Below are 11,453 nucleotides of genomic sequence, written 5' to 3'. Positions count from 1 at the left end.
ACACTGTTGGCTGCTCTCCGTGAACGGGCAAGGGTGACTGGATCGGCGTAAGAGCATCCAATGAAAAAAATCCTTGTACGGAGTACTACATAATTGTATCCGTAGTTGCATATTTTCATATACCGTTTGCCGTACCTATACAAATAGGGGAATATGTTTCTGAAAATTCCATAGAGAAAAGTAGAAAACCTGCATAAATTTGTGCAAATTTATAGTACTACATTATATTCTAAACTAGACATATGAGTAGTTCTTAAGTAGAGATAAATGGATCAGAGTTGAAATGAACCTACCAAGATCACATTAACTTCCCTGTCGAACTGACATGGATGCAACAGGATGAGCCGCTGAACTGCTATGTGCGTGTGGAGTATAGATGCAGCGATAATAAAAGGCTCAACCGTGACAGCATTCCACGGCACGATTCATATGCACGTACCTTTTGCATCATCAATTCTCTGCAAACGCCAGAATCCTCACGCAGTTCTCGCTGGCGACGCATTTACGCCCTTCTCGCTGGCAGTTTTGTGCGCCCATGCCGCCATGCCTCTGCATTGCGTCGGCACCCATGCCTTCGCATTGCGTTGGTAGCAGCGGTGAAGAAGAGCTAACCAACGTACTGGAAAAAATTGGCAGGTCGCTGCCGCAACCGTCCTTGCAAACACGGCACAGTACCGATCAGTACAGACCAGAATTCTGAAGCATCGAGTAACAGTACTCCATCAATAGCAACATATATACTCCAGTCCATACTCCATAGCAACATACGGAAAGCTAAAGTTTTAGAGGTCCAGAGGACTGAGGAGAGAGCGAGACAAGTAAGAAACAATGAGACTCCATGAAACGTTGCAAATCATAAGAGTAACATCATCGATCAACTTATCTTAGGGCTACAGCTGACTCAAGACAACAAGATTGCCATCCAACTCAAACAGTGTTGTTGATTGGTGAGAAAATCTTGCATGAGAATAATGACAAGCAGGATGAAAAGCTCAGAGGCGTGCTAGTCATCCGAAAAGAAAAATTCTGTGAGGACAACAACAAACATGGGAGATCATGAACTTGGTTTGTCGGCTTTTTCTCCTTATTTGTGAAGATCATTCATTTGAAGTAAAACCCTGAGAGGCTACTCAGATACGGGGCATGCACTCTCAAAATCTTGCTGCTCCTTACGACAGAAGTCAAATTCGTTGGTGTAGTAATACATGCAGCCGGCATAGGCGTCCATCTCCTTGGGGCACTTCTGGTGAAGTTCTTTCAACCTGAGAATGAGAATATTATCAGAAAGAACTATAAAGCAAACAAGCAAGTAGAGAGTGCAGATGAAACATAATGGTTTAACTACAAAATGCACGATACTCAACCAAAAGGGTCACAAATCTTCATTGAGTTTAAATGTTCATAAATGAGAAACTAGAAATCTTCATTCAATTTCCCATGCACACACCCTGCTGTGTGTAATAGAGAGTAATAGAACATTGTTAACATAAAATCAACTGACCATGGCAGCTTTACAATATATTGCATGTTGTCAGTTGCAGAAAGGTCAGATCCCAAGTAATAACATCATTATTTACTATCCTGCTCTCCAGTACTGTCTGTCTTGTGCAACATGCACAAAACTATGGTGAAGAAGCAAAGCCCGTGCATATTACTTCACTAACTTAAAATGTTCTTGAGCAATCTTCTATTATATTATTAAAGGAGCCTCCACGTTCGCTCTCATGGCCTAGAAATTCCCACATTAATCGGAGAAATATAGAAAAAGAAAAGGCAGAGTCCATATAGAAATACAATTTAGAAATAGCTGAAATTCGGAATTAAAAAATAAGGAATATTAGAAGAGGAGACTAGAGTCCATATAGAAATACAATTACGGAAAAAATAGAAATTCGGAATTAAAAATAAGGAATATTAGAAGTAGAGTATAGAGTCCATATACAAATATAATTAGGAAATAATAGAAATTCGGAATTAAAAATAAGGAATATTAAAAGTAGAATATAGAGTCCATATAGAAATACAATTACGGAAAAAAAAAGAAATTCGGAATTAAAAATAAGGAATATTAGAAGTAGAGTATAGAGTCCATATAGAAATACAATTACGGAAAAAAATAGAAATTCGGAATTAAAAATAAGGAATATTAGAATTAGAGTATAGAGTCCATATAGAAATACAATTAATAAAAAATAAAGATTCGGAATTAAAAATAAGGAATATTAGAAGTAGAGTATATAGTCCATATAGGAATTTAAACCTAACTAAAATTTGGAATAAACATAATTAAATTAAAAGTAGAGTTTAGAGTCCATATAAAAATACAATTTACAAATAACTAAAATTCGAAATTAAGAAAAACATGGGAAGAAGAGTTTAAAGTCAATATAGGAATACAATTTAGAAGTAACTAAAATTTGAAATTAAAAACTAAAGAATATTGAAAGATGAGTTTATATAGAAATACAATTTAGAAATAGCTGAAATTCGGAATTAAAAATAAGGAATAATAGAATAGGAGACTAGAGTGCATATAGAAATACAATTTAGAAATAGTTGAAATTCGGAATTAAAAAATAAGAAATATTAGAAGAGGAGACTAGAGTCCATATAAAAATACAATTAGGAAATAACTGAAATTTGGAATTAAAAATAAGGAATAATAGAAGTAGAGTATAGAGTCCATATACAAATAAAATTAGGAAATAATAGAAATTCGGAATTAAAAATAAGGAATATTAGAAGTAGAGTATAGAGTCCATATAGAAATACAATTAAGAAAAAAAAGAAATTCGGAATTAAAAATTAAGGAATATTAGAAGTAGAGTACAGAGTCCGTACTAAAATTCGGAATAATCATAATAAAATTAAAAGTGGTGTTTAGGGTCCGTATAAAAATAAAATTTACAAATAACTAAAATTCAAAATTAAGAAAAACATGGGAAGAAGAGTTTAAAGTAAATATAGGAATACAATTTAGAAGTAACTGAAATTAAAAATTAAAAATTAAAGAATATTGAAAGATGAGTTTAGAGTCCACATAGAAATACAATTAGAAATAATAAAAATTCAGAATTGAAAAAAAGAAATATTAAAAGACGAGTCTAGAGTCCATATAGGAGTATATATAATTTACAAATAACTAAAATTTGATATTGAAAATAATTAATAACTAAGACATATATAAAATACAATATGAATATTACACATTAGTAGTTTCGTAAAGTTATTGCAAAATTTAAAATTATGTTGTCATTTTAATATATTTGAATAATATAATGAGAAAACATATATGCTATTATATGAGAGAAAATATAATGATGCTAGCCGCACAATCTGCGCGGGCCACCATGCTAGTAATAATAATAATAACTAGTCTGCTTGGAAAGGCTAGCAAACAAGCACTACTGGAAAGGCAACAAAAAGAAGAAGAAAATAATTGTCAGCTCATGCAATACCAAATTACTCTGCCTCTCTGTGGCAAGACTAAATATTTGTGTAATACACCTAATCATAAAACCACATTTCCTCCATTTATTCACTGTAGTGATGTACTCTTTAATCTACACCACCTAAAATTCTATATCATTATAATCACAAAAAGGGTCAACACAAAGTAACATGAAATCAAGGATTCTTCAATAACAGAGCATGTTACTTGAGTAACATTGAAACAAGAGATAATAAACAGGAATGGCTGTTCAGACTTCAGAGACATAGCACACAGAATGATCAGAGTCATAGCCTCCAGTCACTCCTCAAGTGTACAAGCTTTCGACATATCAATAGTATTTAACTGTTGTTCATTGGCTTTTCATTTTGCTGCAAGCTCTATATTATGAACTTTGCACAGCTCTATCTCCTTAATAGTGATTAGTTGGACTCTTTTCCTGTTCTTTCAATAAAATGTTAGCCCAGTAACACAATGTTCTCTGTACATCCTGTGAGATACTGAGATACGCATAAGTTGTACCATCAAAGAAATGTTAAGTGTCATCTTTGCAACTACCACTTGAGGCCATAACTCATCATCGTACCTCAGTAGGCAGGCACTCCTGCAGATGGCAGTGAGTGGCTATTCCTAGAAGGCGAGAATGTGCTGCTCCCTATGTTTCAAATTACTTGTCATTCTAACAAATTTCACACTAACCAATGAGCTGTGGCAAATTACATTATTACCCTCATCAAGTGCATTTCAATTGTTTTTCCAAAGCAGTCATTCTCTAATTAGCTGAGACGAGCCAATGGGAGCTGTGATTGGATTGACGTGTGGTTGCATTGGGTAGGGTGGGAAGTTCACCTCTAAAAGTGCTCTGGAATGCGCGAATGACAAGTATTGTGGCAAAAAGAAAATTGAATCCTAGAATGATGAGTAATTTGAAACAGGGGGAGTACTTATTTCCTTGATTATTCCATATAAACAATAAAACAGTATGGATCAACAACAGGTATCCTTCTGCCTTTGCTATATGCTCTAAACCCAAAAAGTTCATCTGATCATTTAGCAGATGGAATCTAAATCAAGCAGCAACAATACATTTCATATTACTGAAAAACAGCAAGCGACTACGCGAGGTATCATGCTAACTGCTTAGCTGAACTAACTCTAGAGCAATGTAGTATTGTAGTTTAAGCTACCAACTTATCATGGAAGATTAATAAGCTAAATGATTCCTGGCTTACAGTGGAGGAGAAGGCGTGGTGTGCTCAGTCTGCACTGGTTAGTGGTCACTCATTGTGTACACATTTTGTTCTGGTCAGTGATCACTCCTCACATTTTGCTTTAATAAAATTGGAGAAGATAACAAAGTAATAGCAGGTGTCACCTTGTAAAGGAAGCAGGAACGTACTGTAAAATAAGTGAATACTAACTATCAACTTCAGCACTGTGGAGTCATATACTTGTATATTATCTTCTAAATCTCTCTAGGATATATTAGGGATGCTAGTTTGCACCATGAACTATGTTTGATTTTTGGACAAAAAAGGCACATACACACAAGTATATACTACAATAGTGTACAAATTGAAATGTCCAAAGATAAATGAATGTTTGGGAATCAAGTCCTAACACAGACAACTCGAGACACAAATAGAACAAGGAAAAACAGAAAAAAAAAGTCTCATCCGTAAGTAGATTTCCTATCTTAGGACTAAAAGTGAACAATATAAGCAAGTAATAGTCTGCATTGGCTGCATATAAGAATACATTATCTCTGGTTGAATGAAATTAACCTATAACATTAAGAAGTTATTTAAGTTCTACCACCGAGACTAAGAACAAAGCCAGCTTGCTGCTGAGTGCGATAATCCCAATAACTACCTAATCCCCTATGCTGCATAATCTGACCAGAAGGATAACAAATTTGTTTTTCTGAATGGAGAAGAACATTATCATGTATGAGCTCACAATTTCACACCTTTGTGAGCTGCAGCTAATCACTGAAAAGCTAAATTTCATATCAGCTCTGCATAACATATTCCTAAAAGACATACTACTTGCTACAGAGTTACCCTGTTATTCTAGCCCCCGGCATTAGTAAGAATGCACAACAATGAGAACGAACCCTACACACACTAGTCACTACAAACTATGGCACCAGCTAGTAACAACTATCACAACCACATTAGCAACTAGCTAGTGCGTGTATCATCGAAACAAAATCCACTCCCAGAAAATGCAACCCAGCATCATCACATATTCGTTAGGCACCAGTCGACTATGCACTGATACACTACCAAACACTGACCGCTGAAGCAAAAAAGAAAAAAAAAAACGTATTCCTACCTATCAATTTTATCTAACGGATTAGAAGAAAATTATCAATTTTATCTAACGGATTAGAAGAAAATTTAAGTAGCAGCACGGACTAAAAACATCACAGCGTTGATCGAAGCAACATTTCTCGAATCCCCGAGTTCAAGGAGGGGGCGTGAGGGGATCGGACAAAAAAGGGCGCGGGCAGCGAGGATGAACCGAGGAGGAGGAGGGGGAGCGGCGGCGAGGCGAGGCGACTCACAGGTCGAAGACGCAGCGCTTGACCTGGCGGCCCTTCTCGAGGCACTTCTGCGGGTTGGGGTCCTTCTTCTTGCAGTTGAGGAAGGCCACGTTCTCCGGCCTGCACCGCACGGCGATGTGCTTCGACGCCGCCATCAGCACCGACGAGGTCGGGATCGGATCCCCCGATGCGTCCACCGGCGCGCTGCTCGCCGACATCCCTGCGTGCGGCGCGGCGGGCCTCGAGGGCTTCTCGCCTTGGAGATCTGAGGAAGTCGGAGATGGAGATGGAGAGGACTGTGGAGGAGGAGGACGGAGGACGGGAGGAGGAGGAGGAGGAGCAGGTGGCCGGTGGTTTCGTGGGCTTTTTGCACTGTGGCGATAGAGGAGAACGAGTTGGGCCTTATATGGGCCAAACCTAGCGGCCTCATATTTTTATATTATTCTGGCCCACAGAGCTACGCTAAATATTACGCCTTCTCGCCACACGCACACTTCACCGCAACTCCGGCCGCCCGCCGCCGCCGCCGCCGCTCGCGTGCAGCAAGCGTTGTGCTAGCTAGCGCCGCCCCACCCCTCCGGTGCCGACTAGTTGCTGTGGCTGGCGGCGCGCGCCGCCTGACTTCCTCTCCTTCTCCGGTGCCTCACCTCAGGCTCTGTTGAGAACAGGAGGGGTGAGGGGGAAGATGCCGAAGAAGGGGACGAAATCGAGGAAGGGCACGGACGATGAGCCCAAGCAGGAGGAGAAGAACAAGCTTCCGGAGCACCTTGAGGTCCAGCGGACGCGTGTGGTCTGCAAGGGCGACGCCCCCGTAAATGTATCCATTCTTCCACGCTACTCTTCCTTTTGCTTCCGCGCAGTTTTTTTTAATTATTATCAGACACCTATATATATATATATATATGCATGTGTGTATATTTATTCAGTTAATTTTTTTGCTTGTTAGATTCTATTGCTTCCTGTGGAAATCAAGCGTTCTGATAATTTGTTCTTCAAGGAGCCTGATTTCTCATAGGGCAGCACTCTTTCTACGCTACTGCATGATTGCGTCTAATTGATTAATTCTCAGATAATTGGATATTGAAGGGGCCGTACTTTATGATCTTCTTTTTTATGTTCTATATGAAACAAAATTGGCTGTTTATTATTTCAGTGTGTGTACAATAGGCCTAATCTATTGTTTTATATGTTTAAAGACTGAAGGTTTTCAATACGCTGGTGCTTTTGCTGCTATGGGAATCGATAACAGTGTCTCAGCGGATAAGTTTTGCAAAAACTTTAAAGTCGTGGTAAATCGACTTACGGAAGATGATATGGAGTTTGATATGATTGGTATTGATGCATCAATGGCTAATGCTTTTCGGAGAATCCTTATAGCAGAGGTATGCTCATGTTGTCATCTGTACCATCGCGGAAGCTGTTTGCTGTATTCTAAATTTCTAATACGTCATATATTTGGGGTTCCATTTCACTACACGTACTTAGTTATTTTGAATTTACAGGTTCCTACAATGGCAATTGAGAAAGTTTTAATGGCTGACAATACCTCAGTTATAGCAGATGAAGTTCTTTCACATAGACTTGGCCTTATTCCACTTGATGCAGATCCTAGGCTTTTTGAATATATCTCAGGTCTGTAACTTAAATTGTTCTAATTCTTGTCTGTAACTTGGTTATTATACATGAATAATAGCTTTACTCTTCCGCTGTATTTTTTAGAAAATGATGTCCCAACTGAAAGAAACACTATTGTGTACAAACTCCATGTTTCATGTAAAAAGGGTTCCCCACGGCTTACAGGTACCTTACTTCCCTGCAACCTAGACTATTTTACAGTTTCCAATCATCTTATTAAGTTTTCCAAATGGATTTTTGCCCCTCTGATGTGTGTCATACAGGAGTGGTTATTTCTCAATATTCTGCTCCACATATATTCTTCTGAACCAAGTTTGTTCAATGCTTTTCAAGACAAATTGTCATATTTTGCTCACTTTCACTAAATAAGCTAGTAGCATCATGTTTACAGGTTTATCTTGAGTTAGATAATAGTCCTCATGTCATGGGAGACCCCTACATGTGCAATTTGCAATCAGATAAAATTAATATTTAATAACCATATTTGATTGATCCTGTTGGTAATCTTCAAAGAACCATATCTTACATAAATGGAGTATCCAATTTGTTATCCGGTTGATACATCACCCTATATGTTATGAAACTTACAGACAACTCAATCATTTAAAAACTACTTCGATGCCACATTAATCAGACTTTTCACTGTTCAGAGTAATATACAAATAAAAAAGTGTGTGTGTGTGTGTGTGTGTCTAGTGCTTGTACATTAATTATATAATATCTCATGTACGAAAACCCAACCTCGTAAACAAACTTTGGTGCGGATAGTCTGATACCATTCATCATTCATGCACATATCACTGAATCAAATAATGGATCCTTAGTTGTTGGTACTTCAGCTTATTCATGCCCATTCTGTTATCAGTGCTTTAACTCGGAAAGCTTTGACAGTCTATCATGTGATCTCTTGTGCTAATAAATCATCTAAGAAATTACTTTGGTAAAGACAAAAACATGTCAATGATGAATTAAGTATTCTGTTCTTATTTCTCTTGTTGTACTTCTATATAATTCTGAGCAGCACAAGCCTGTTGTATTTCCTAGAAGGTTGGTTGATATTTTCTACTGTATCAAGTTTTCACATAGTTTTTTTCACTACACAGTGAAGTCTGGTGATTTAGAGTGGCTGCCAGAAGGTAGCCAACTACCTTTGGCATCTCCTGCTCAATCTGGGGACAAACAAAAGACGTACACTTCCTTCAGCCAAAGCCAGAAGGATATCTTAGAAAAGCCTCTTGGTGTGAAATTTAAAGACATAACTATTGCGAGGCTTGGGCCAGGCCAGGTAACTTTGTTATTATGGTTATTTTCTGTGATATTATTATGATAGTCATAGTAGTACTTGGTAGCTATATTCTCTGTTATTTTAGACTTACTATTTGGATTAAGGTGCTTTGTCGAGTCCACATGATACAAAGAAGATTTCAATCCAGTCAATTCATGGAGTCCTCTGCTTATGTAGCTTTACCATTATTTTTATGAATACTTTTTTTTGGTTTAACTCATCAAGCCTGAGTTCATGTGCATGCTGATAGTCACTTTTGTAAAGATATTTTCTCATGGAAACATGCTACTCTGAAAATGTTTTGCTTATGTTTCATGGGTTTATTCTTTGCAAACCTTTGTGCCTTCTAATAATCGGCTCTATTTTAGGCTATTGAACTTGAGGTACATGCTGTTAAGGGAATAGGAAAAGTGCATGCCAAGTGGTCCCCAGTTGCTACAGCTTGGTATAGAATGCTCCCTGAGGTAAAATTCTTTCGCTGAATTTCTATGAAAACCGTGAGTTGCTACGTATTGCTTTATCTTCATGGCTTAGTGTCATATTATCACATAGGTTGTTCTTCGTGAAGAAATCAAAGATGCTGATGCAGAGATGCTAGTGGCAAAGTGCCCAGTCAATGTTTTTGACATCGAAGACCTGGGAAACGGTAACTTCTGTTTCCCTTAGTCGTTGGTGTGCTTATTTTACCACTGTTATCTTGGGATGGTACGGGAGTCGATGCCAAACCTAAGCTGCTGGAGTACTTATTTTACTATAAAAGTATAAGAGAAAGTAGCCGTGCTGTCTGTAATGTGTATATCTCATGCTTTTATAAAAAAAATTTCCCAGTCCGATTGAATGGAGATGTTCATAGGAGGTTAAGGGGAGAATGCAAAATTTTTCATAATAATAAACACCTATGACCTTGCCTTTTGTTAGGACTTGCCAGTCTTCACCATTTGACGCCTGTTACATCATATTGCCATTCATTTACTAACTTTCCATCTCTGTAGTCACTTTAATGTGTTCGCTGGACACTCAACAAAGGAATTCTTCTCATAATACCAGTTATCACTAGAACATGATTAACACACTTTATTTATGTAAACTTGTTTCAAATTATGCATGTTGAGAGCATATGTGAAAAGCTCTTATCTAATGAACACCTTGTTGACCCCCAATTTCTAAAAAGTTTCTTAAGCAAGATGATGGTTTTTTGAAGGCTTCCTAAGTCCTTTCCAAGTAACCCTCAATAGAAGTGAATATGAGTGGTAGTCCTTTGAATTTTGAATTGATTCAGACTTTCAGAGTTCAAACAATAAAAGCAGGGAAACAAACATCTGCCCATGAAAATTTGCAGTATGGTAGGTGCATAGAACTTTTTTATGAAGCTCTGCTAAAATTTGAAGGCACTAAATAAGGGCTAAAAGATCAAAAGCATTAGGTCAATATGGAACTGTCTCATTAGGTCAAAAGCATTGTTGTCTCTTTAGCCTTCGAACTCATATAATTCAAGCTATGGTTACTACCTGTGCTTTAATATCGCCACTTCCCTTTCCATATGCAGGGGAAAAGAGAGCGGTTGTTGCTAGGCCAAGAGCATGCACCCTTTGTAGGCAATGCGTTATGGGACCTACTGGGGAAGTTATGGGACCTACTGTGGAACAAGTAGAACTACGGCGTGTCAGAGACCACTTCATCTGTAAGTAGTGACAACCTGATTATTTGTTATTGTACTACACCTTTTCATGAATTTCACACCCTTATCAAATTTGTAGCTTCATCAGACTAGTTATCATGTTCAACTCACTTCTTCTTTTTTCCCCCTCACTAGTTACGATTGAGTCTACTGGAGCTCTACCGCCGGAGATGCTGTTCACAGAGGCTGTGAGGATCCTCGAGGAGAAGTGCGAGAGAGTGATATCTGAACTGTCATGAGCTCTCTAGTGGTCACTGTAGTTTTTCACGGTTATATTCTGTTGGGAGGGTGTTTGTGCTAAGATTTATCTCCTGACGAAGAGCTGAGTTGGTAATGTTTCTTATAATCTTGTCTACATCAGGCTGCTGTAACAGAAACAAATTAAAGCTCGGCATTGGTTTTTTGTTGTTCCAGTTTACCATGCACCCTAGTTGCAGTTTACAGTACTTGTTATTCAGGCACTACGATTTGCACGTCAAGGTCCCGGTGAGTAGGAATTTAGTACGATTAAAGATTTACTGCTATTTTCCGTCTCTTTAAGGGTTTGATCGAGAGTACTCTTTTCTAACACTTACTCCCTCGCATACTTCTTGAACTAAAAAAAATTCTATAAAAAAGTATTTTAGAAAATCGTATTAATTTATTTTTAATTTTTTTAGAAATATTTTTAATTTTTTTATTAATGCTACTTAATTAATCAAGCAATAATGAGAAAATTCATTTTATGTACGTGAGGGATTAGGGATAATTCCCAATACCTGTACCGAACGCAACCTAAGTGTATGCTAGAGGGTGTCTTGACTAGTGTGTGCGCACTTGTGAATTTGTGATAATAGTAGAAATCAGCTCGCCAGTT

At 37.7% G+C, this 11,453-nt stretch overlaps 2 protein-coding genes across 3 annotated transcripts; one reads left to right on the top strand and one right to left on the bottom strand.

Annotated features, from left to right (window-relative positions):
• Positions 1-819: 819 nt before the first annotated feature.
• LOC4332532 (NADH dehydrogenase [ubiquinone] 1 alpha subcomplex subunit 8-B) lies at positions 820-6,299 on the bottom strand. Its single transcript, XM_015775962.3, has 2 exons — positions 6,021-6,299; positions 820-1,262 (listed from the first exon to the last, which is right to left on the bottom strand). Exons 1-2 carry the CDS (start codon positions 6,215-6,217, stop codon positions 1,127-1,129), a joined length of 333 nt encoding a protein of 110 aa, XP_015631448.1. The 5' UTR covers positions 6,218-6,299; the 3' UTR covers positions 820-1,126.
• Positions 6,300-6,496: 197 nt separating this feature from the next.
• Positions 6,497-11,010, top strand: LOC4332531 (uncharacterized). Of its 2 annotated transcripts, none has more exons than XM_015775961.3 (9): positions 6,497-6,816; positions 7,196-7,381; positions 7,502-7,631; positions 7,719-7,799; positions 8,738-8,919; positions 9,288-9,383; positions 9,472-9,565; positions 10,466-10,600; positions 10,733-11,010. In XM_015775961.3, the coding sequence occupies exons 1-9, from the start codon at positions 6,685-6,687 to the stop codon at positions 10,834-10,836; spliced, it is 1,140 nt and encodes a 379-aa protein (XP_015631447.1). In that variant the 5' UTR covers positions 6,497-6,684; the 3' UTR covers positions 10,837-11,010. The 2 variants fall into 2 exon arrangements, with proteins under 2 accessions (XP_015631447.1, XP_066164655.1); XM_066308558.1 differs by having other exon boundaries at positions 6,946-7,381.
• Positions 11,011-11,453: the final 443 nt, after the last annotated feature.

The sequence above is a fragment of the Oryza sativa genome, chromosome 3 (assembly GCF_034140825.1).
Source record: "Oryza sativa Japonica Group chromosome 3, ASM3414082v1".
NCBI classification, from domain to species: Eukaryota; Viridiplantae; Streptophyta; class Magnoliopsida; order Poales; family Poaceae; genus Oryza; species Oryza sativa.
Note: the sequence above shows the minus strand (reverse complement) of the source record. Positions and strands in the feature narration are given on the sequence as shown.